Consider the following 25,596-nt stretch of genomic DNA (forward strand, 5'->3'; position numbering starts at 1 on the left):
AAGAAATAGATTTCAACATAAAGGTCACATTAGGAATGAGTAGTGACAAAATCAGAAACATGTTTCAGTACAAGGAATTAGGAAGTTGGGCAAACAATGTTGCTTCTTTTAAGTCTGAGTTTCTTCATCTGTGAAGTAAGGAAATGAGAAAATATGACTCCCAGTAGACTCTATGACTGTACGATCCAAATAGTAGCCACTCCCCACGTGTGGTTACTTAAATTTAAGTTTAGGGGCTCCTGGGTGGCTCAGTTGGTGAAGTATCTAACTCTTGACTTTGGCTCAGGTCACGATCTCGCAGTTCATGAGCTCGAGCCCCACATGGGGTTCTGTGCTGATAGCACAGAGCCTGCTTAGGATTCTGTCTCCCTCTCTCTCTGCTCCTCTTCTGCTTGTTCTCAAAATAAAAATAAAAATAAACTTTAAGTTAAATTCATTAAATTAAATAAAAAATTCAGCTCCTCAGTCACACCTGCCACATTTCAAGTGTTCAAAGGCCATATGCATCTAAGTACTCTACTGGACAGCATGGATATAGAACATTTCCATCACTGCAGAAAGCTCTATTGGACAGTTCTGGTCTATAATTTCAGTGTTCGTACAATTGCAACAGAGGGAAGATGTTAAGATGCTTCCATAAGTCATCGTGTTGTAATTTTCCACTTAACCATACGACACTACATTGCTAGACTACACCTACATCTCACATGGCCCAGTGGATTGGCGGGAAACTAAGGTAAAGTGAACCTAGTGCAATGAAATAATCTCTACATAATGGAGAGAAAATACATTCTAAACCCCTCTTGCTTTCCTTCCCTCCCTGCCCTTCTTCCTTCCTTTGCTGCATTTTTTATTAAGTGCCGAGACGTGAGTCAGCTATTGAGTATTCAAAAATAATTCAATCTGTCCACTTGATCAGGGAGAGAAATAGATGATGACAATACAAGGTATTTGGTAAGAAATATGATAAAATTATCTTTGGGGTTCTTTAGAACTCTATGGGAAGAGTATCTAACCCTAACTAATGAGTCAAGGGAAAGCTTTTCAGAAAGGGTGATACTTAAGGTTCGTGGTAAAAGATGTATATTAGTTATATGCTAACTAATTTGGTTGTAAATTAAAAAAAATAAAATTAATAAAATAAAAAAAAGAGATGTATATGAGTTAAAATGGTTCCCAGGTGTGGATATTATGGTTTGCCATTAATTATGACCCTGTTAAAATGCAGCATCTGAAAGAAAGCAATTTGAGCAAAATGAATAACAAATAGTTTGTGAAAGTATTAGCATTATGAACTCTGTGGTATGTATAATTTGCAAAATCACTATCAAAATGTGAGAATGGTTCTTTTCATCCATTCTGAAGGAGTACCTGCCTAACACAGTCTTTTTAGCTGCTTCCTCCTGTGTAAGAAACAAACGGTGAGTTGATTCAGCTAATATGGTCCTATTCCCCTCCCCAACTGTATTTCTCAAGACTTTTACCATTTCAATAAATGTTGCCTCTTATATCTCTTAGTTTCTCAGACTAAAATCTTTGGAGTTATTCTTTTTTTTTTTTCCTCAAGTTTATTTCTTTTGAGAGAGAGCACACGCATGCACGTGCATACAAGTGGGGGAGGGGTCACGAGAGGGAGAGAGAGAACCCCAAGCAGACTCGGTGCTGTCAGACACGGGGCTCGAACCCACAACTGTGAGATCATGACCTGAGCCGAAATCAAGAGTCAGACGCTTCGCCGACTGAGCCACCCAGGAGCGCCAGTTGGAGTTATTCTTGATTTCTCTATTTTTCTTACATTCTACATCTATTCCTTCAACAGATCCTATAGTCTTTGCCTTCAAAATACATTCAGAATCACCTCCCCTTTCCCTAGGTCCTGTAATACCTTTGTGGTCCAAACCACCCTCACGTCTTGCCTGGAGAAGAACAAGGGACTTCTCGTGGTCTCTTTCTACTGCTGCCTTTTCACTCTCAATTCTTTTCTCGGCAGCCAGAGTAACACATTTCAAATTTGTCAGATCACACCATGCCTCTGTTGAAATTCTTCAAAGCTTCCCATTTCAGAAAGATAAAGTCAAAAGTCCTCATCATAGACCATAAGTCCCTACATGATCTGTTCAAGCTACTTCATCCCTCACAATTCTCTCCTGCCTACTCAGACTGTGCTAGCCCCATGGGCACCTGGCGGGCTCAGTCAGTAGAATGTGTGACTCTTGATCTCGGGGTTGTAAGTTGGAGCCCCACGTTGGGTGTGGAGACTACTTTAAAAAAATCTTTAAAAATTTTTTTAATGTTTATTTATTTTTGAGAGAGAGAGTGAAAGAGAGAGACAGAGAGAGAGAGAGTATGAGCAGGGTAAGGGCAGAGAGAGACTGAGACACAGAATCCAAAGCAGCCTTCAGGTTCTGAGCTGTCAGCACAGAGCCCAACATGGGGCTCGAACCCATGAGACGAGTCATAAGATCATGACCTGAACTGAAGTTGGACACTCAACCGACTGAGCCACCCAGGCGCTCCTACTTAAAAAAATCTTTAAAATTGCTCACTCTGTACAACCATCTCCACGATCATTCTTTTCTTTCTTTTTTTTTTTTTAACGTTTATTATCAAGAGACAGAGAGAGACAGAGCATGAGTGGGGGAGGGGCAAAGAGAGGGGGAGACACACAATCCGAAGCAGGCTCCAGGCTCTGAGCTGTCAGCCCAGAGCCTGACACGGGCTCGAACTCACAAACCGAGAGATCATTGGCCTGAGCTGAAGTTGGACGCTTAACCGACTGAGCCACCCAGGCACCCATCCACGATCATTCTTATTCTGCTTTTTCTTCAGTGCTCTTATTACTACTTGATATGTTATATATTTGCTTGTTTACTAGAATATAAACTCCACAAGAGCATAGATTTTGTCATGTTTACTGCAATATCTCAGTCCCTTGAATCTGACTCAGACATACGCAGTTTGTAACTGTTAATGAATGAGTGAATGGAATTCACATTTCATCTATAATTATATGAGCTCCGTGGACTGCGAGTTCCTAACGACATGATTGTATGTTATTTCCTGCCACCGGCTCATCACCTGGAAGGTAAACTCACTATAAATGAAGTTCCTTAAATATACCTCCCTCATATTGAAAACTATAGGATCATAGGCCCAAAATGAAGCTTTTTTTAAAAAGTGTTTATTTATTTTGAGAAAGAGGGAGAGAGCACAAACCCGCACAAGTGAGAGGGGGAGGGGCAGAGAGAGGGAGAGAGAGAATCCCTCTGTGTGATAGCACAGAGCCTGACACGGGCTCGATCTAACAAAACGTGAGATCATGACCTGAGACAAAATCAAGAATCGGACACTTAATCGACTGAGCCACCCAGATGCCCCCAAAATGAATCTTAAACAGTATTCTAACCTATAGCCATGCCTTCAGGGAAGACCTCACTTAACAGTTACACTGTTTTGAAAGGCTACCAGGGAAGAAGAATCCATCGTTTTCTCTGTTTAACAACTTTTAGTTCCAGGAGATTCTTTCTTAAGCCAAATCTAAATCTCATTCACTTTTATTCTGGGATTAGAAGAATTTTAATAAATAAAACTTGTCAGTTATATCTTAATTATACCTCAGTTTTTAAACAAAAACAACTGGGGGTGCCTGAAATTCTCTCTCTCTCTTTCTCTCTCTCTCTCTAGCTCTGCTTGAAATTCTCTCTCTCTCCCTCTGCCCCTCTCCCCTGCTTGTGTGTGCTCTCTCTTTCTCTAAAAAAATAATAATTAAATAAACAAAAACAATAGGTCAGTATATTTTTTTCTCTTTTTTATTTCCTTAAAAAAAATTTTTTTATGTTTATTTTCGAGAGAGACAGAGACAGAGTTAGAGCAGGGGAGGGACAGAGAGAGAGAGGGAGACACAAAATCTGAAGCAGGCTCCAGACTCAGCTGTCAGTACAGAGCCCCACACGGGGCTCAAACCCAGGAACTGTGACCGTGACCATGAGCTGAAGTCAGATGCTTAACCGACTTAAGCCACCCAGGCGCCCCTTATTTCCTTTTTCATAAGGAATCCATAATCGTGGCAGAAAACACAAAGAAAAAAATTATCCATAATGCTCAAAGATAACCTATATAAATAGCCTTTTATATTTACATGTGTGTATACACATATGTTAATATTTTATTGACATATAACATACACAGAAAGAAGTACACAAATCAAAAATAGCTTGATGAATAATTCAAAGTGTAACGACCAGGATAGCAACTCAGGTCAAGAAATAGCCCCCTCATTCCCACAACTAATCATTATTCCTTTTATCTTCTCAGATTTAACTACTCTGGATGTCTAACACTGTAGATTAGTTTCATCTGTTTTTAAACTTCATGTAAGTGGAACCATATAGTACTCCATATGTGCAGTACTCTATTTGCCTTCTTTTATTCAACTTTATGTTTTGAGCTTCAGTGTGTACACACACATGTACACACACATTACTTCCCTTTATTAAATCTATCTTCAGGGGACCTAGGTGGCTTGGTCAGTTAAGTGTCTGACTTCAGTTCAGGTCATGATCTTACAGTTCATGGGTTTGAGCCCCACTTCGGGCTCTGTGCTGACAGCTCAGGACCTGGAGCCTGCTTTGGATTCTGTGTCTCCCTCTCTCTTTCTGTCCCTCCCCCCACTTGGGCTCTCTCTCTCTCTCAAAAATAAATCAACATTTAAAAATAAATAAATCTTCAGTTGTATTTGATCAGCTCTTAAACTCATCAAAAATTTAAAAAAAAAATTTTAATGTTTATTTATTTTTGAGAGACAGAGAGACAGAGCATGAGTAGGGAAGGGGCAGAGACAGACGGAGACACAGAATCCAAAGCAGGCTCCAGGCTCCGAGCTGTCAGCCCAGAGCCCGATGTGGGGCTCGAACCCACAAACTGTGAGATCATGACCTGAGCCGAAGTCCGACGCTCAACTGACTGAGCCACCCAGGTGCCCCATAAACTCATCAAATTTTTAAGAATTTCAATTATATTTTTTATTTCTAGGATTTTCACTTGATTATTTTTTATGGTTTCCATTTTTTCTAGAAAAGTCTCCATCTCATCATTTAATTTCTTAAATATATTCGTCATATTTATTTTACTGTTTCTTCTGATCACCTAGATACCTCCTATGAATATGTTTCTATTATATATTTTTTCTCTTGGTCTTCTGTCCTATCTTGCCTTCTTGTATGCCTGGTTATTTTTTATAGCGTGTCATACATTGTTTATGAAAAAATGTAGAGATGGATTGAGACTCGAGATGATGGTATCTTCTTCCAGAAAGGATTAAGGTTTATTTCTGGTATAGCACAAGGCTAGGACAGACAGATCATCTTAGTCTAACTTATTGGGCTGATTTGAAGGTAGATTTATTTCTTGTGAGATTCACCTTCATTTTTAGGATCTAGTGCTTTGTGGTCCCAACCAAAAGTCTGGGTTGTTTGCCAAAACTTCTCTTCCTTAGAGAGCCCTGAAATCACAACTTTGCCTGCTTAGCTCTGTGAAAGTGCAAAACCTCTCTTTTTACTCTTTTGCCACTCAGTTGTCTCTTTCTTTTTTTAAAAAATTTTTTTTCAACGTTTATTTATTTTTTGGGACAGAGAGAGACAGAGCATGAATGGGGGAGGGGCAGAGAGAGAGGGAGACACAGAATCAGAAACAGGCTCCAGGCTCTGAGCCATCAGCCCAGAGCCTGACGCGGGGCTCGAACTCACGGACCGTGAGATCGTGACCTGGCTGAAGTCGGACGGTTAACCGACTGCGCCACCCAGGCGCCCCTCAGTTGTCTCTTTCAAATTAGCAGTTGCCTCATGGAGGAAAGCAGCCCCACATACCAGGCCCACCTCTTCCCTCTCTTCTAGATCTTAGCTTGACAAATTGCCGGGCTAACTCTCTGATAACGTCAAACACGTGGGTTTTTAAAAATTTTATTGATTTGTCTATTAATTAATTTATCTAGTTTTTCTAGTTATACTTGGTGGCATTGTTCTGAAATACCCTAGGCCAGAATTCAGCCATTGCCAGCAGCAGAAGGTAGTACATATGAATTTTACATACATTTTACATATATGTATGTCTATACGTAGCATACATTCCTGTAACTTGTTTTTCCCACTTATCCTTGTTTGAGCCATGAATATCTTCAGTAAGTGTCTCAGTATTAATTTACACAATAATTTTAAGTTGCTACATAGAATTTATACCATTCTATGAGTGAACCATAATCTTTTAGCCAAAATAGGACATTTCAACTGTTTTTATTTTTTCTTTGTTATAAATAGCAATGTGATGTTCATCTTCATATTACATCTCTAAAAAGTTGTACTCATTTCTTAAACATAATATCTTGACATAAAAATATAATAGGAAAAAAGTATGAGTACTTTAAGGCTTTTGTTACATGACTAAAAGTCCCTCTAAGAAATGCACACCAACTTACATTTCCATCAGCAGTGTGTAAGCCCCAGTTTTCTCATATTTTTAAGCACTTTCTAAATAATAGAATTTTTATTTTTAAACTTACCTGTTTCTGACATGCATAAACAAATATTTATTATATTCTTCTGTATCCCCACACCAGAAACACTCTTGGGGTCACAAGGTAAAAAATTACACTTGGATCCTCACCTTAAGGAGTTCACGACTCTTCATAGGTATTCTTTTTTAAATATTTTATTTATTTATTTTGAGAGAGATAGAGACTGAGAGAGTGGGGGAGGGACAGAGAGAGAGAGAGAGAGAGAGAGAGAGAGAGAGAAATCCCAAGCAGGCTCCACGCTGCCAGCACAGAGCCCAATGTGGATCTCGAACCCAAAAAGCCATGAGATCATCACTTGAGCTGAAACCAAGAGTCGGACGCTTAACCGACTGAGCCACCCAAGTTCAGCATATTCTTTTTTTTTTTTTTTTTTTTTAAGTAGGCTTCATGCTCAGCACAGAGCCCAACATGGGGCTTCAAGCTACAACTCTGACATCAAGACCTAAGCTGAGATCAAGAATCGGACGCTTACCAGACAGAGCCACGCAAGCACCCGGATAGTTACTCTTGGTATGACTCAATTTTCATTGTGAAGGTCCACTGGTAATATTCCCAGAGGGCCTGAATCCTGCCTACAAAAACTTGCTTCCTTGTGTTCTTTCTAGTTACACATGTATTTTGGACCCTGCCTTTATCTTTAATTACAATTATGTATTAAGGACTTACTTACAATATATGGTCCAGGATAGCTCCTTGGTCTCTTTCTGTGAACTCTACATATCCATGTAGTGTCACTGTACTTTCTTTTTCCTCCTTTGTGTACTCCCCTAAACTTGTCCTGTTTGAACTCTCTGCAATGGTCTGACCATACACCCAACTTTCCAAGGTCACTTATCCAGAGCAGGGGTCAACAAACTACTGCCCAGGGAGCAAATCTAACTTACCAGCTGTGTTTGTAAACAGAGTTTCCGCTATGCTCACTTGAATTCATATTGTGTGTGGTTACTTTGTTGATACAACAGTGGAGTTGAGTAACTGTGACAGAGATCACATGTTCCATGAACCTAAAATATTGACTGTCCCACCCTTTACAGGAAAAGTTTGCCAGTCCCTGATGCTTACAACTCTCTAAGAAGATCCTGAACTTAATAAGAAAGATTTCCCCACAGTCAGATTAAGCAGCTACTCAGAGCAAACCTCCAGTTCCCCCCCTCTAAGGGGTATAGGGCTGTCTGTTCAGTGTCACTTTATTTAGAGTACTGCCACCCACAAAAAAAACCTGTCCTCTGTCCCTGGATTCTGATGGGATAATTCTGTCCCTCCCACTGCTCCAGCCAATCAGAATCTTCCCTATGAATTCTGGGCAGAGCTCTCATGAAGGATGCTCCCTTTAATCTGGGCTCTTAAACCCTTAGGATGATAAAGGTCTAAGGCTGACATAATCATCCTGCTATCCTATGGAAAGAGCCTGTCTGATAAGTAACACAAGCAGGAACCAATGAGCCAAAATACCAAGACACACAGAGTCCTGGGGTGCCTGGGGTGCTCAGTCAGTTAAGCGTCAGACTCTCGGCTTCTGCTCAGGTCATGATCTCATGGTTCGTGAGTTCGAGCCCTGTGTTGGGCTCCTTGCTGTCAGCGCAGAGCCTGCTTGGGATTCTCTGTCTCCCTCTCTCTCTGCCCATTCCCAGCTCGTGCTCTCTCTCTCTCTCTCAAAATAAATAAATATTTTTTTAAAAAAGGCACATGGAGTCCTGATCACCTTCTTTGAATCCCCAAACTGAGTTGTCAGCAGCTACCTTGACCTTTTACAATTTTACTCTCTCAACTTGACTGTGACTGGCTTATAAAGACTAGATTTCCCCACTAAATGAGATAACTTACTTCGTGTTTAAGCTACTTTTAACTGGGTTTCTGTTGCGTGAAACCAACAGAGTCCAGACAAGTAAAAAACTGGAACCAGGAATGGAAGATGTGAGAGAAAAATTGGCATGGGTGAGACAGAATGGGAGGCTGTAGGAGTTCCTGTACTAGAGAAGCTGGTGCCCCCTGACCTGTTGGATGCTTGATTTGGAGCTGGCTGAATTGTTCTTCTTTGTACTTCAGGACCCGGATCATTTGTAGAATTTGGACGCAACAGGTACTGAGAATGAATATTTGTAACATCCGTATCTACGTAAAGATAGTATTTGTAAGGTGAACTGGTCTGAACAGAAGACGGTGCTCCTCCGTCCAGAGGCCACCGGCCGGGGGCTCTGGATGCCTTGGGACTGCCCATTTGCCAGGGACCATGGGCATGCACTTTCACCATACTGGTGTGCCACAGCCCAACACTCAGGAGGCTCTTGGTATAAAAAGGCCAGAAAATGCAATGAAAAGGTTCAGATTCCAAGACCCTGACTCAACAGGTTTGTGGCTTTGGTCTCCTACTCAGTTTTCAAGGGACTTCTATCACAAGGGCAAACATAAACCTGTTATTGGTAAATTGTTAAAACCATGGTTCCCAAACTCTGCCCCCAGGTGTCCTGAGTACTGCAAAGAATTCACAGAGGCACCACAGGGTATTTAAAATTTTCAAGAAATACAGCAGATTAAGCATCTGTTGGACATCACATTGGCAGGTGGTCCACAGTTTCAACATGAGATCATGCTACATTCTTTTCAATGATGTCGTATATCATCCAAGCAACTGCTTATATTTTGACAGCTGCTATGATAAAAAATCAGTGTGTAACAAGAATTGAAGAACTGAAGAAATATGTCCAATCTCATTCTAAGGTCTGAGAAGCTGTACAGTGTCCAAAAGGAACATATGTCCCCTTAGCAAGTAATGGTGGTAATTTAAGACTGAAATTAACAGATTATTTTCTAATTTACTGTGTTCTTTTTTCAAAGGGCTACTAAGTTACTAAGACAGAAATATTTATTAAATTGCTTGTACATAGCTTCTTAGTTAATTGGATGGACTGTTGAGTGTTTCCTTTGGCTCAGGGTTCCTATGAAAAATTACTGAGATACTAAGGGTGTTGGGAAGGAGAAAGTTGGGAAGGAGAAAGTCTACACTTAAGACCATCCCCGGGACCCCAAATCCTCAGCAATAAGAGGTGGGCTGCTGAAGCCGTGCACACTCCAGAAGGCCAGCCTATATATATGCTCCTCTCCAGGGTGGCCATGGAAGGCCACAGAATATGGAGAACCTTTCAAAGAACAGAGACAAGTTCAGTGCCAGTGGCTGACCCGGCCCTCTCCTGACCACCTCATTTACCAAGAAAATATCATGTATTTTACGGACTCATGATGACACCTGCTTATTTTTTCCCCTTCTTTTCAGAGAAGAGTTTTTAAGGTGGTTATCAATTTTTTTTCTCACGTTAAACACATTAAGCGTGCTAACATTTACGATGTAGATATACAGTAGATTGCTGACCTGTGAAAAGCTACATCCAGACTTGACAGAGAAGAATACATATTATCCAGAGCCCCCAGAGTAGGAATGGTTGACCTAATTAGAAGGCACTTGGCTTGCTTCGGAGAAGAGAAAAGCACATGAATAGTTATGCATGGGTTAGCTGTATTATGTTGGGGAGAGGCGTGCATAAAAGAAATCATAAATGGGAAAAGAGAACATCTGGGTGCATATAAGTGTATATAAGTGTGTGTGTGTGTGTGTGTGTGTGTGTGTGTGTTTGTGCGCGCGTGTGCGTGCGTGTACATGTGCTGGGCAGCCAAAGGTGGAATGTCTCAGGCCAGGAGTCTTTCTTTCTTTCTTTCTTTCTTTCTTTCTTTCTTTCTTTCTTTCTTTCTTTCTTTCTTCTTTCTGTTTTTAAGTTTACTTATTTATTTTGAGAGAGACAGAGACAGTGCAAGTGGGGGAGGGGCAGGGAGGGAGGTGGGATGGGCAGAGGAGAGGGAGAGAGAAAGAATCCCAAGTAGGCTCCGTGCTGCCAGCCGTGATGCCCGATGTGGGGCTTGAACTCACGAACGGTGAGATCATGACCTGAGTTGAAACCGATAGGTTGCTTACCTGACTGTGCCATCCAGGTGCCCTAGACATCTTTCTATCCAGGAACTGCCTCTTGCACATGGCACACTACCTGGACTAGACTGTTCCATCCCTGTGTCTTCTATACAGGGATGGGACATATCTTCTATACAGGAATAGGGACATGTCCTGTATGTCCATTCCATACTATCTGGACTAGAAAGGACCATCCCTGCGTCTTCTCTTGCCTTCTGGTCACAAGAACGTACATAAATTTGAGTCCCTCCACTAGCTTTGGTATATGACATTGGATGAGAGAAAATTACTCTTTTCTCTCTGGGATTACAAAGACCATATAGAGAGATTCTTGACACCTGGTCTAGAAAACCCACATGAGGATGAAGCAGAGGCTAGCAAAGAAGAGAGTCAGGGCAAGACAGAGTTCTGATCTCATCATTGAACACGCCCTCCTGGATTTATCCAAGCCAGTGATGGATTTCCATCACTGAGCTAAAATTTCCCTTTCGTGGTTACGAAGGTCTGAGCTAGGTTTCTGTCACTTGTTCAAAGAGCTCTAATAGTCTCGCTAACATAGCTTCTTAGGAAACCAAATAAAACCGGGCTGGAAAATCAAGGTATGAAGCTACATGCTTGCTTAAATCTTTTTTTTTCTGGTGGATCCTTGATGACAGGGTTGTGTTAGGTCAGTATTTTCATGAGGATTCCACCCATAGTTGTTTGTGTGCATTCTGGAACCGATGCCTACCACTCAGAGGCACATTTTACCTTTGTGTGGTTATACAACGTTCCTTAAGCACATAATTCCCTAGATCTCCTTGAAGTGAAAATTAAAATCACTTTCTACCATTTGTCTTCCTTGTCAGAAAACAGGGCCAAGGGCTTTTAAGAACTGGCACTGTAGTTCCGAGACTGGGGGATAGATGACATCACCCTTCTGGGGATGATTTCATTTATGCCCTTTCTGGATACATTTGCACGCAAACCCAGCCTCAGGAGGGAGAGAAATCCACACACACACAGCGCTTGATGAGGCTTTGTGTACTGAAGCCTTTATGAGCTGATTGGCAGGGTCAAGTGGCCACTGCTCAGAGGGTGACAAGCTCTGTTAATTGGCTTTTTGCCAGGCAAAATTGCACATGAGAATTTTCCTAGTGAGCCTGTGCTAATGCTCCCTTCTAAACAGCTTAAACTTCCCCGGTGTGAGCCCCCAGAATTGCCACCCCAGCAATGTAGAACAAAAAGTCCCTGCCTGGGGTGGGCTTAGTCCCCAAACATCCTGTACCTTCAAGTGCAGCGATCCTCAGGGGCCGAGGAGGCACTAGAGAGAAAAAGAGACTTTAGTAGAGTATAACCTTTGAGCTGAAATGAGTATTTATTACTTTTGAACTCTCTTCTGGCAGATTCTGCCATGCATTCCAGATAATTTCTTCTAACTAGAAATGTTTTACCAAGTAAATACGTGCTTCTGTTCCCTGCGTCTGCCCTCGGTTGTTCAGTGGTTGGGGATTAATGCCCTAGTTTCTGCATGAGAAAAACTTTAGGGACTACGCCCACGGAAATATGAAGCAATTTCTATTAGCATAAATGTGAAATGTGAACTGTGTAGAATGGTCCCCAGGCCTTGGGAGAGGAGAAAGGAAGCCCTCACTCATGGAGCTGAGCCTGAAGGAACCAGATAAAGTGAGTGGCCAGAACAGCAGTGAAAGGGCGGTGTTGTCGCTGAGTGGTGCCCCACCCCCTTCCTATGTTGGGGTCTTAACCCTCAGTGTCTCAGCATGTGACTGTAGTTGCAGATGGAGTCTTTATTTATTAAAATTTTTTTTAACATATGTTCATTTTTGAGAGACAAAGTGAGAGCGGGGGAGGGGCAGAGAGAGAGGGAGACACAGAATTGGAAGCAGGCTCCAGGCTCTGAGCTGTCGGCACAGAGCCTGACCGGGGGCTCGAAACGAACCGGGAGATCATGACCTGAGCCAAAGTTGGACCCTTAACCGACTGAGCCACCCAGACACCCCAGCAGATGAAGTCTTTAGAGATGTAATTAAGTTTGGGGCACCCGGCTGGCTCAGTTGGAAGAGCATGTGACTCTTGATGCCAGGCTTGTGAGTTTGAGTGCCGCCTTGGGTGCAGAGATGACTCAAAAAATAAAATTTTAGGGGCACCTGGGTGGCTCAGTCGGTGAAGCATCTGACTTCCGCTCAGGTCATGACCTCACGGTTCCTGAGTTTCAGCCCAGCATCGGGCTCTGCACTGGTGGGATTCTCTCTCTCTCTTCTCTCTCTGCTCCTTCCCCACATGCGCATGCACTCTCTCTCTCTCTCAAAAATAAATAAATGAACTTTTAAAAAAATAAATAAAATCTTAAAAACAGAAAAAAGAGGGAATGAAGTTAAAATGAAGTCATTAGGGTGAGCCCTAATCAAATATGGCAGGCGTCCTTCTAAAAATAAATCAGGATGCACAGGGAAGACGATGTGCAGACAGAGGGAGACGATGGGCGCCTCCAAGCCAAGGAGAGAGGCCTCAGAAGAATCAACCTCCAGTGACACCCCCGACCTCCAGCCTTCATAATTGTGAGGAGATACATTTCTGTCAAGCCACTCGGCCCAGGGTGCTTTTTCATGGCGGCCCTGGCAGACAAATGCAGGGCCTCAAACTGACTTCCAGTCATAGGTTGCTGTGAGAGCTCACGGTCCTATCTCCACACCCAGAGAATGACACTTCCTTTGCGCCAATGTGGCTGGATCTTTCCCTGGGGCTCTAGCGTATATTTTCTTGCTGTCGTGTCATCAACTATGGCTAACCATGCTTCTTTATACCAGTCTTAATAATCTGTCTTCCTCTTTTGTGTCTTCACCTGCTGAACATGTGTAGAAATTTGTCAAGCCTTCTGTTAGTTACTTATCCAAGTTACTCATATTTCTCTCTTTAAAGTTCACCATGTAAGTCCCTTTCTTTAATCTGTGCATTTAAATTGCTAATGTGCTACTTGCCTAGCTGCTCTTTATAAAGTGGCATTTGGGGGTGTTTATCTTTTCAACTCAGAAGGAGAATTGAAGGGACTGATTGTTGAATTCTTGTTTTCGGCTGCACTCTTTGAGCTTGGCTAAGACTACTCACTGGCTTAGGGGGAATCAATAACCAAGGGTTCTGTATTCAGAGGGGTTCTATCTAGGGGTATGGAAATGTCCTTTGTGGTCCTGAATATGTGTCAGATCACAATTCATTGCCCTATTCTTATCCTTAAGTCAACACAAAAGACAAAGAGGGCCGGGGGATGAAAATAATTCCATCGGTTAGTAAGTATCTCCATGGAGACCAGAAAATGCATAATCTCTATGGAGACCCTCAAAATCTTTCCTTCGGAAATTACAGTAGTAGATGATCTGTTGTAATTATATGTTGAGAGTGGAGAGACAAAGTGACAAGACGCAGAGGACGACAGGATAATGCTCCTCTTTCCTTGGTGGAAATTAGAGCTATTTCGACTCTAAATTTAATCAATTGTGTTACTGTAGTAAAATTCTGAAGTTTGGATTCTGGGAGATTATTTCCCTAGAATGGGATAAGAGGTACCTGAGGAGCCAGTGTTCCTGGACCCAACGCCGAACCAGATGTCTGACTTGTACTTGGCATTCAAAAAATGTGTTAATGGATGAATGGATGCAATAAGCAATTGGGCAGGATCTCATCCTGGGGGATGTCAGTCATCTGCTCTGTTAAAACAGAGGGACAGGACCACTGCCCCGGGGATCCTGGGTAATGTCTGTATATGACTGAGTACGACCAGGAACTTTTGGTTTGCTTCTTTCCTTTCTTTCAAGGAGAATCGTGCTCAGTGGTATAAACATGGTCCAAGGAGGAAATGAAGTTCAGTCATGGTGAGGAGATAAACAGGGAAAATAACAGGGAAAAATAAATAGGGAAATAGACCAGCTAATGAATGCAAGCCACTGTTTCCAGATAAGTCGTATCCCATTATAACCTACATGCCCTTGGCCTCTCTAGCCTCTGGATATGAAATGGGATTCTGATTACTTTTTATACAAGGTTATTATGGTCCAATGTTCCGCTCCCCCACCATGGCTTATTTGTTGGAAAAGATTATTTGTTGTGCAATTTGGGCTCCAATGTTTGAGAGTTTTCCAATGGTAATGCCTCAGTTCAGTGCCCAAACATTTCTGTCCACTGCCCTGTTTCTTCCTCCTTGTCTTGCTGTCATCTTATTGCCCTGACCGCTAACCCAAAAGAGCTTTAGCATGATGGTCTTTATTGCTTGATTACAAACTGAAAACAAATCATCTTTAATTCCAAGGATAGCCACTGTTAAATCTTGGTGTATATATTTCCAGGTTTTTCTCTGGTTATGCATATACACATAACATTATATAAATATGTAAATTATATACTTAAATATAACTTCATATATATGAAGTAGCTTGAGGTCAGGGTATACATTTGTTTTGTACCCTGTGTTTTTCTTTCTTAACAATGGATAATGAAAATACTTTTGCATGCTACTAAATATTGTAATACATCATTTTTAATGACTATGTAGTACTTGCTGCATAAAAATACTGTCATTTACTTAAAAATCTGTTAAAATTTTAATCTGTTCCTAGTTTTCCCACAATTATAGCTATCCCGACATGCATCTTTTCGTATCCATTCTTATGTACTTTTTGGTTGTAACCTTAGGATACGTGACTTCAAGTAGCCTTTCTGGGTTGAGGAATATGAACATTTTAATACTTATTTATTTTTGGCAGAGCGCACACAGGGGAGGGGCAGAGAGAGGGGGACAGAAGATCCAAAGCAGGCTCTGCACTGACAGGCGGGCGGCAGGAAGCCCGATGTGGGGCTTGAACTCATGAACCGTGAGATCATGACCCGAGCTGAAGTTAGTCGATCAACTGACTGCGCCACCCAGGTGCCCCAGGAGTATGAACATTTAAAAAAATTTTTTTAAAGATTTATTTATTTTTGAGAGAGAGAGACAGCACGAGCAGGGAAGGGGCCGAGAGACAGAGGGAGACACAGAATCTGAAGCCGGCTCCGAGCTGTCAGTGCAGCTGACAGTACCATTTACTAGGTACACAAAATTTACACAAGATGGTAAGCTCTTAGGTTATCAGGGCTCATGCTTTTCTAAACTTTGTATTTGCTACATTCTCCTAGCAGTGCTTGGGGAAGGCAGGGCTTCATAACTCAGTGAAGATGATGTACCAGTGACAACCATGAAGGTATCTGGAGGTATCCCGGAGGACCCTGAGGAAATACATGCACATTTCCAAAGGGAATGTGGGGATTAAGCTCTAGCACCCCACTCTGCTTGATCCAGAGCACCAGAGGGAACAGAAATTCTCAGGATACCGGGACACATCAGAGGATAAACACCCCTTACCTCGGTGGAGGACTTTAGAGTTTCCTCCAATTATTCGTGATCTCCGGGGGACTCGCTTTTTATACGTCCAACCTCTGTACAGCAATATGGGCGTTCACGCGCATGAATGAATGCCTGGTCCCAACAACCTGAGGTGCAGCCGATCACGTCAGTGGCTGCCACTGTTTGTCACTGTAAGTGAAATACTTTCTGGAGCTTCTTTTCTCTGCAGTCACTAAAAAGTGAAGGCAGTACTGGTCCCCAGAGGGGACCTGGGGCTTTTGCGGGCAGCCGAGAGAGGGGGAGAGGGGGAGGGAGAGAGAGAGAGAGAGAGAGAGAGAGAGAGAGAGAGAGAGAGAGAGAGAGAGAAAGAAAGAGAGGGCGAGAGGGCTCGGGATAAGTCTAGACACGGGTTTCCTTCGATTGTCTTCCCTTCCTCCTTGCCCCTCCGGCCCCCATTTTCCCCTTTCTCCTGGGTCGACGCTCCCGCCTGGGACTGGAGCCCGGAGATGGTGGGGTTCAGCCCCCCAGTGATTTTCAGCGCCTAGCATTCCAAGTGGGGCTGTTTTCAAGCAGCAAAAGCACTGGGAATTAACAGCTCTCGACCTCTTCCCTCTCGCTTTCCTCCTGGGGTTGGTCGAAAACTTCACCCAGACACCGAAGCAGCTCCGCCCTGGTAGTTTTGAACTGACCCCGCGGGGCACTCTTCTCCCGAGGTCTCCTTGCCCCAGACTCTGTCCTCGGGGAGGTCGCCTGGAGCCCATTTCCCTGGGGGTAGATGGAGCGGGGTGGGCTCGTTTGCAGCAGGAAGAAGATGGCAGAGTTCAGAGCTGGCACTCACCGCTCCCTCGCCGCCCGGGCCCCCTGCCCGCTGGGCCGGACCGGGCCGGGGTGGGGGCGAGATCGGGGGGGGGGGGGGCAGGAGGGTTGGGTACGCGGCCAAACCCCAGCTCCGACTCGGTCCCCTCCTCCCCACGCCGGGCGCCGGGGCCGAGGCCCCTTCCCCGCACCCGTCTGCCGGCCTCCTCCCCGCTCCGCTCGGCCGGCTGGGCGCCAGGCACGGCCCGCGGGAGGCGCTCGGACCCCCGCCAGGACCCCCGCCCGCCCGGCAGGCGGCGGCGCAGGCGGCTGCGGCCTAGGGCGCCGGGCGGCCGCGAGCCTCCTCCCCCTCCCGGAAGCGCGGGGCGGGGTCCCCGGCCGGGCCGCGGGGGCGGGCGCGGGGGCCGGGCCGGGGCGGGGCGCGCTGGGCTCGGCGCTCGCGGGCTCGGCGGGCTGTGCGCGCCCACTCCGGCTCCAGGCGGCCAGCGCGCGCGGGCCCAGGCCGCCGGGCTCCAGCCGAGCAGCTGCGGCGGCGGCGACAGCGGCAGCTCGGCGGCGAGTCCCCGCGCCCCTCGCAGCCCCTCCCCGGCGCGGTGCATGGAGACGCGGCCCGCCGCTCGCCGCTGAGCCCGCCGCCCGGCCCGGGACCCGCCGGGGCTGGGGTGGCCTCGGACTCAGGCCGGTCCCCGCGCCGAAGCCGGACTCGAGCTCGGCCGGCCTCCCCCGCCGCCCGAGGGCTGCGCGCGGCCCGCGGGCCTCGTCGCCCGCGTGGATCGCCGCGGCCCGGCCGTCCCGTCCCAGGAAGTGGCCGTCTTGACCGCCATGGCTCATTCCCCGGTGCAGTCGGGCCTGCCCGGCATGCAGGTAGGCAGGAGCCGGGCCGCGAGGGGAGAGAGGGATGCGCGGGCCGGGGCGGAAGCGGGGAACTTGGCGGTGTAAACACGGCCCCCCCCACGCTGCCCCTTCCGGGGTCGCGCCGGCCTCCCGCGCCGCGCTCCAGCCCTCAGGACGCCCCTGCCCGGCGCCGCGGCCCGAGAGCTCGGAGGCTCAGGGGCTCGGGGACTGGGGAGGGTGGGGGGGGGGGTGCAGGGACATAGGGGCCGCAGCCTGGAGGCGCCCTCGCTGGCCGGGAGCCGGGGCAGTCGGGCAGGCATGTTGGGGAGCCGGCCGCCTCGCCGTCCCCGCCGGCCTCTCCGCACGCCGCCTCCCGAGCCGCAGGCCTGGCGCCGGCCCGGTCCCTGGGAGAAGTGATGGGGGGGAAATGCCCTTGGAGGCCCCGGCCGGGTCTGTGGGCCCTGCGCGCGGGCGGGGGGCGGTGGAGGCCCCGTTCCCCCGCGAGCAGGCGATAAAGTTGAGAGACCGGAGGGGAGCCCCGGGCGCGCCCCGACTCGTCCGGGCCGGGCGGAGGAGGCAGGGCGGGGTGCGGGAAGGTGTGACCGCCAGCCCCGCTTCCCAGCGCCTTTGCTCCGCGCCTTTCCTTCTGGGGCCAATTGAGGGGAAAGTGCGAGCCTGCAAACCTTCTGGAAGGAGGAATCAGTCGGACAGCGTGTACTCCGGTTGTCCCGAGCCGAGGCTGACCCGCCCGATCTCTGGACACTGGGCTTTCACTTGGGGACTTGATTGGATCCAGACGAGCTCCTTCCCAGTAAATCTCTCCGTTGCTACTCTGTGGTATCTTGGCTTACCAGTGACTTTTTTTGGACGGGGGAGAAGTTGAATTTCAAAAGTACGCGAACACAGTAAAGTTTTTTTCGCCTTTGGGGACTGTTTTTAGCCTTTTGAAAAACAGAACCACTTGGCTCTCGTTAATTTATCTTATTTGTAGGCACATAAATGGTGGCAAAATAATTAGGATTAAAATCTCATGATAACAGTAAGAGTAGGTCTTTATTGCTGCCCCAGTTTTAGTTTAGCGAGTGAGCATAAAGAGCTTTAAAAAAACAACCACGGTATCCAAGTGGATTATTTGTTATTTTACAGACATCCGCGGGCTCATTTTTTCTTCTTCCCTTGCATGTTAGGGCTGAGAAGTGCGGTGTTTGGACCTGGCATGTTAGGGGCTGAGAATTGAATCTGCCCCATCTTATGAGACCTATCATCCCCACCCCCTTTCTGTAACCATAAAAAGAAAGCTGGATTTCATTGTTCAGGTTTGAAATCTAGAAAACTAGGAACACAAAGCTACCAGAATTTTAGCGTGAGGTATGTGTGTGTTTGTTTTTTTTTTTCTTTAAAGGAGTAACAAAGTTAATATTTTAAGAGTGTACTGGAAGAAAACTGTCCTTGAATCTCATTTAAAGATCTTTTAAACTCAGCAGGCATTTCAAATCTAGTCTTCTGCTGACTGCTAGGTAAAAATCAGATGTGGTTTTTTTTGGTATTTCCTAAAGTTCCTGCTTTAGTTTGGTTGGAATTGAGAGGCAGGAAGGCAGGGTGAACTGGGTGAAAAATTATTCCTGACCAGTAGAGCAAGAAGGACCTCTTGAGTTAAAAACGTTTTTTTTTTTTCATCAGTATTTCCTTTAGACTGACAGTGTTAATCAGGTTGTAATCTGGTAGAGATGCCTCACTTAGAGTTTACAGTGGAGGCATGGGGCCTTTGTGGAAAGCGAATCAGTTTAAAGAGGTACTTAAAAGCCCTGCTGGCTGGTGGTGTGAAGTCAGTATCGGATGGTCCCCCAAGGCTGTCTGTTCTCAACACTTCTTTTTGTCAGTTTTTCCTTTTTTTGTCTTGGAGAGTGTGGGCCAACATCTTGGAAAGAGAAGGTAAATTTCTGTTACAAGGAAACTGTTTTTGTTTGGTGGAGACCACCGAATTTTCAGCTGTCACAGTTTTGGGGGGTGTGCAGAGGTGGCCTGTGACATTTCGGTACTTAAGTACATTTGCAAACTGTGTAATTGTTTTTAGTGTGCCTTTTGGGGAAGAACATTCCTTTCCTCTCCCTTCTCCCAAAAAGAAAAACAACAAACACATTTGGTTTCTACTTTGAATTAGCCGTTGCTGCTGCCCAGGGAGGCTTTCCTTAAATTGTTGAGGATTAAGGGAAAGGCACACCCTCCTTTGACTGTTCTCTGGGATAAAACAAGAGAGAAGTACTAACCCCTCTGTGCCCGGTCCTGATACATTCCATCCCTCCCTTTTCTTCTCTCTCATCTTGTGAACAGGGCTTATAAGGAGTTGGGTTAAACATTTCAGAGAGGGGTCAGTTGGTTTAAGTGTCCAACTCTTGTTCTCAGCTCAGGTGTTGATCTCACGGTGGTGAGTTCAACCCCCAATTTGGACCCCACACTGAGCGTGGAACCTACTGAAAAAAAAATTCAGACTGCAGAGTGAATTCAGGCAGCCTGAATTTAAGTATCATAAAGATACTTAAAAAGTAAACCTGGATGAAAGGACGTTTTAGTGTAAACATCATCTTGTCTTGCAAATCGTTTTTGTGCCTTCTAGATTTTTATTGGAACCTCTTGAGGCATAGGTATTATTTATGCCATTTTTCTAGAGGTGGAGGCCAACAGAGACTAATTGAACTGACCAAGGTGAGGTAGTATATTTGGCAAATGTGTGATTTGAAGAGATCTTTCCTGTCTCCAAGACCATACTTCTACTCATCATGCTGTATTGTTGCTTTATTATTTTTTTATTAAAAATATTTTTTTTAAATGTTTGAGAGAGAGACACACACACACACACACACACACACACACACACACACGCATACGCGCGAGTGGGGGAGGGGCAGAGAGAGAGGGAGACACAGAATGTGAAGCCGCCTCCAGCCTCTGAGCTGTCAGCACAGAGCCTGATGTGGAGCTCGAACTCTTGGACCGTGAGATCATGACCTGAGCTGAAGTCGGATGCTTAACCGACTGAGCCACCCGGCTGCCCCTGTATTGTTGCTTTATTATTAACTTTGCAAGCATTAAAGGTTCTTTTCATTTCGATTTGGGTTTGCTGAAGAAATACGAGAAATTAGAAATACGAGGTTGATATTTTATTCCATTGGGAACCGTTATTGAACACGCATGTGCCAGTTCCCAGGTGAGGAGTTGAGGACTGGACATCTGAATGAGTTAATATTTTCAATGTGTTTCATGAAGGTTGCTAGGGTTTCCTTTTTTACCTCCCACACCCCAGTTTCCTATTAGCATAGGGGAGAAAATAAAAAGTCATGAACTGGATGTAGTAACTACAAATAGACCTAAAGAAATTAGGTTGATTTGTGGATGAACGTACTCCGTGTCCTTGAACATTTGTTGTTTCAATCAGTGTAATTCAGATTTGAAGAAAAGCAAGCTTTAGTTAGCCTAAGTGGATAAAAAAGAATTAGATTTTGAATTACAGATTTATATCTGTATTCTAAGCTTTTCTGTTTTGTGACGCACATAAGAAGTATATATATTTTTTTCAACGTTTATTTATTTTTTTGGGGACAGAGAGAGACAGAGCATGAACGGGGGAGGTGCAGAGAGACAGGGAGACACAGAATCGGAAACAGGCTCCAGGCTCCAGGCTCTGAGCCATCAGCCCAGAGCCTGACGCGGGGCTCGAACTCACGGACCGCGAGATCGTGACCTGGCTGAAGTCGGACGCTTAACCGACTGCGCCACCCAGGCACCCCTATATTTTTTATTTAAAAAATCTTTTTTAATGTTTATTTTTTGAGAGAGCACAAGTTGGGGAGGGGCAGAGAGAGACACACACAGAATCTGATTTTTTTTTTAATGTTTGTTTTTGTTTAATTTTTGAACGTTTTTTTTTAAATTTTTTTTATTTTTGGGACAGAGAGAGACAGAGCATGAACGGGGGAGGGGCAGAGAGAGAGGGAGATGCAGAATCGGAAACAGGCTCCAGGCTCTGAGCTGTCAGCACAGAGCCTGACTCGGGGCTCCAGCCCACGAACTGTGAGATCTTGACCTGAGCTGAAGTTGGATGCTTAACCAAATGAGCCACCCACGCACCCCAGAAGTATATTTTATGTCAAGATCTGAAACAAAAGTTTCAGGAGACAGTGTCCTGATCCTTACTACTTGTGATACACTGTTCTGTGATGTATTTTGTTAAAAAAAAAAAAAAAAAAGAAAGAAAACAAAACCTGGTTGCAACACTAAGTTGATTTCACAGCTGATTGGTTTGACCCAGGTTTGAAAAATACTGAATTAGGTAGGGTCACGTGTAGGAGAGCTGAGTTAACTTATGCACGTTTTGAGGATGTTGTTAATTTAAGGTATTTCCATATTTGAAAGTATAGACGGTTTACAGGAGTAGCCCAAAAACTTAGTTTCTACTCGTCAATGTCATCCTGCTTCCCTCTCTCCCTCTCCTTTGCTGAGAATGCTCCTTTATGTTGGGATAGTGAGCAGAACCCTACTTGTCAGTTTGGATGAGTTGGGAGCTTTTCTGCAGTGCTCTTGCTTACCCCTGGGGAAACCTGTGTGCCCTGGAAATCTGGGAAATGAAGGAAAACAGAAGGACAGCTGCATTTAATTGTGGCTTAAGTGCTCTTGCATTTTTTTTTCTTGTTAGTGTCACATTTCCATAGTTATTTTTTATTTTTTATTTTTTTTCCTGTTTCCATGGAAGAGGCCTCTCCACGTTCAGCCTGTTGCCATCTGTACCGTGGGGAAAGGTTGGCTTGTTACAGTGTGCGGACATTCAGGGTATTTATGAGATTGAGCTTCTGAAAGCACCTTGAGCAAGATGCTGAAGTGTGCAATGTGGTCTAGGGCCTTGGAACGCTGGACTAGATAGGGAGCCCAGATTCATGCAACACGTTTCTCTGGAGTGGTGCCAGGAGTTGTGGGAGGGGGAGGTGAGAACCTCCTTTGGCCATGTCCTTGGAAAGTCAGCAGCCTAGGGGGAGCTGATCTGGGTGGTCTGCCTGCAAAGGTTCACACTCCTTTGTTCACACACAAAGGGCACAGACAGGTGTGGGGATGGAAAGCGGGCTCCTGTGGGCTAGCCTGGACTCCAGAGCTGGGGAGGCAGCGGGCCCTGGGGTAGGGGGCCTGCGTTCTGGCTGTAGTAGGGAAAGTGCTGTCCCAAGCTTGAGGAATCCTTCTCTCCTGCAGGTGGGAGGGTTTGGGTTCTGCAGCATGCTGGTTGCCACTTGGAAGGCTGGCCAGAGGCGGGGTGGATAGGACTGAGCGATGGGAGGTCCAGGTGGCAACAGGATAGCCATGGTGGACTTTTTTTTTTTTTTTTTTTTTTTTTAGCATTTTTTATTTTGGGAGTGCCTGGGTGACTCAGTCGGTTGAGCGTCTGACTCTTGCTGGCTCTTGATTTCCGCTCGGGTCATGATCCCAGGGTCGTGCGATTGAGCCGACCTCAATCGGTCTCTTCCTCGCTGAGTGTGGAGCCTGCTTAAGATTCTCTGTCCTTCTCCCCACCTTGTGGGTGTTTCTCTCTCAAAATAAACCAGCAAACATTTTTTTTAAAAAATATATTTTTTTAAAGTAATCTCTACTCCCACCATGGGGCTTGAACTCACAACCCCAAGATCAAGAGTTGTACACTCCACTGACTGCACCCGCCAGGTGCCCATCAAGGTGTACTTCTTTCTTTTTTTTTTTTTTTTAGCAAGATTGATCTCAAATCTTGGTAATTTGAACTCTCAGTGAACATTTAATAGTTTTTTATTGTCTCTCATCTCTCCTGCTTTTGATCCTTTTTTCTGTTCTATGCTAAGGGTAATAATGAAAATAAAGCCAGTTTTCTGTTACTGTTAGTTGCCTAAATATGTTTTTTTTTAAATACCCATTTGAATATTTTATATTCCCTCTTTTCCTCTATCACCAGGATTGAACAACGTTAAGGATTTGTTTTGTTTAAAAATGTATTTTGGGTGGGCAGTGTCGTAAGAAGATTTTTAAAAATTAAAATTAAATATATAGCTGGGAGAAGTCCAGGACATCTTGGTTGTAATTACAGGTAGGGGAATGTTCCTGATAGTATTCCACATAGAACGAAATGACCTGCCAGTAGAAATTGGTCAGGTTGGGTTTTTCTAGGCTGCTAACACGCACAGCGTCCCCTCTGTTGCACGGGCAGGCGGCCTCCATCCTTGCTTTCTTGCTCCTTTATGTAATAGAACTCTTCTGCTCTTCTTGGAGCCCCTGTTCTCATGTGCACAGCCGAGCGCGTGTATTTGATACGGGTTGACATTGCTTTCCAGTTGAATGGTATTTCCAGGACCTTGGTGCAAGATGTAGTGTAAGGAGTGACTGAAGAAATGAGCCCATTGGCAGTTGCTGCTTTTTTCTAGTGTATTTTTACAGACATCCTGAAGCCAGGGTCCAGGATCCTGAGGGTCTCTTGAGAAACATGCCCCTTGGCGCTCCGTGTGCAGTCTCCCAGGGATTCAGAGTTGCCTGCTTGGGAATTCGGTACCTGCAGGAAATGGACCACACCCACCCAACCCTTGTGGGTTTTTTTTTTTTTTTTTTTTTTAAATGCTTTAGCTCCGCATTGTTACCATTAATGGAACCTTGTAGCAGGACTGAGTGCCGGAAACAGGTTGCACTCTCTTATTCCTCTATTGCTGTTTAGGGTCAACTGCTGTCCTTGGGCCAGTCATTTCCCATCATTCATGTTTTTGCAGTGCAATATGTTTAAAACTCTTAGTGCCAAATGCTTTTGGGAAAAAGAACATGGCTACTATAATACCTGGTTCCTGGAGTGAGTATGGAGTTTCCTAGTCATAAATGGCTCCCTGGTTTCCAAGGTTCAGATGAAGAAAAATAAAACAAGATGTACCTTTGCTTGCTACAAAGTATAAAAACATCCCAGATTGTGGATTACAAAGGCACTGGTTTGCCCTACCCCTGGGAACAGCATTGTTGACTTTAGAGACCTTCCATTATGTTTTCTTGAGGGTTGTTATGTTTTCTTGAGGGTTCATGGTCAGTACAAGGAACCTTATCTGTGCAAGTGCCCATTGGTATCTGAATAAACTGTGGGAACATTTTGAGTTTTGTATTAATGCTTACGAAATATGTAGCTGGTGTTTGTGTTCCTATTATTTTAAGCCTCTTACTATTTTTAAAAAGATTTTTAGGCCCTGAGATTCGAAAGGACCGTATAGGTCCAGATTCTTTCTTTCATTTTTAGTTATTTAGGGTTTTTGTTTAGTTTTTATTTAAAAGGTTGTGCACATGATTTCGAGTCAAATGGCTTTATAAGGTTTATTTGGGAAGACAGCACTTCCCTGCCCCTGGCCTCCCCCCCCCCCAAGCCCCTTTGATCTCTCTTAGCTGATTGTTGTTTCCACTTTGTTTATAAAGAACATTTAAAAATTGCTGTTACTTTTTTTTTTTCTTCCAGTTTTGGGCATTATCTGTGGACTTTGGACTTGAAGTGAGGCTTTAGTTTTTGCCTCCTTCAGGCACCTGTGCACCTCTTTCCCCCTTCCCCAGTGTAGTTACATTGTAACTTTGCTTAGATTAGTGTGACTGGAACCCTATTCCCAGCCCAGCCATTAGGAAACCAGGATTCCTTTTCAAATCTTTTCTGAAAGTTTTTTTTTTTTTTTTTTTTTAATAATCGCTTTAGTTTGGGCTGCTGTAACACCGTACTGTACATAGACTGGGTGGCTTAAACAACAAACATTTATTTCTCACAGTTCTGGAGCCTTGGAAGTCCCAGGTCAAGGCTCTGGAAGATTCTGTGTCTGGTGAGGGCCCCTTCCTGGGTCATGGACGGTCTGTGTCTGGCTGTGTCCTCACGTGGCAGAGGGGGTGAGGGAGCTAGCTGTCTGGGCTCTTCTCTAAGGGCACTTGTCCCAATTCTGGGGGCTCTACCTTCATGATCTGATCACCCCAAAGACCCCCCACCTCCTAGTACCATCCCATAGGGCACTGGGGCTCAACATACGCATTTTGGGAGGA

The 25,596-nt window shown here is 45.0% G+C and overlaps 1 protein-coding gene and 1 long non-coding RNA gene across 4 annotated transcripts in view; one reads left to right on the forward strand and one right to left on the reverse strand.

The window, feature by feature from the left end:
* The window catches only part of LOC147584651 (uncharacterized), a 30,215-nt gene extending 13,171 nt beyond the window's left edge, over positions 1-17,044 (reverse strand). The window contains exon 1 of the long non-coding RNA XR_015252141.1: positions 15,916-17,044. This is a non-coding gene — a long non-coding RNA (uncharacterized LOC147584651). The remainder of the gene's footprint in view (positions 1-15,915) is intronic.
* Positions 17,045-17,174: 130 nt separating this feature from the next.
* The window catches only part of STK24 (serine/threonine kinase 24), a 121,591-nt gene continuing 113,169 nt past the window's right edge, over positions 17,175-25,596 (forward strand). Inside the window, exon 1 of one of the 3 annotated variants that reach the window (XM_086709144.1) lies at positions 17,175-17,577. In XM_086709144.1, coding sequence (XP_086565270.1) covers positions 17,536-17,577 — 42 coding nt within the window. In that variant the 5' untranslated portion in view covers positions 17,175-17,535. The remainder of the gene's footprint in view (positions 17,578-25,596) is intronic. The other 2 variants (XM_086709154.1, XM_086709149.1) reach the window with 2 other exon arrangements.

This window comes from Puma concolor, chromosome A1 (assembly GCF_028749965.1).
Source record: "Puma concolor isolate L17-30 chromosome A1, mPumCon1.1.hap2, whole genome shotgun sequence".
NCBI lineage: Eukaryota > Metazoa > Chordata > Mammalia > Carnivora > Felidae > Puma > Puma concolor.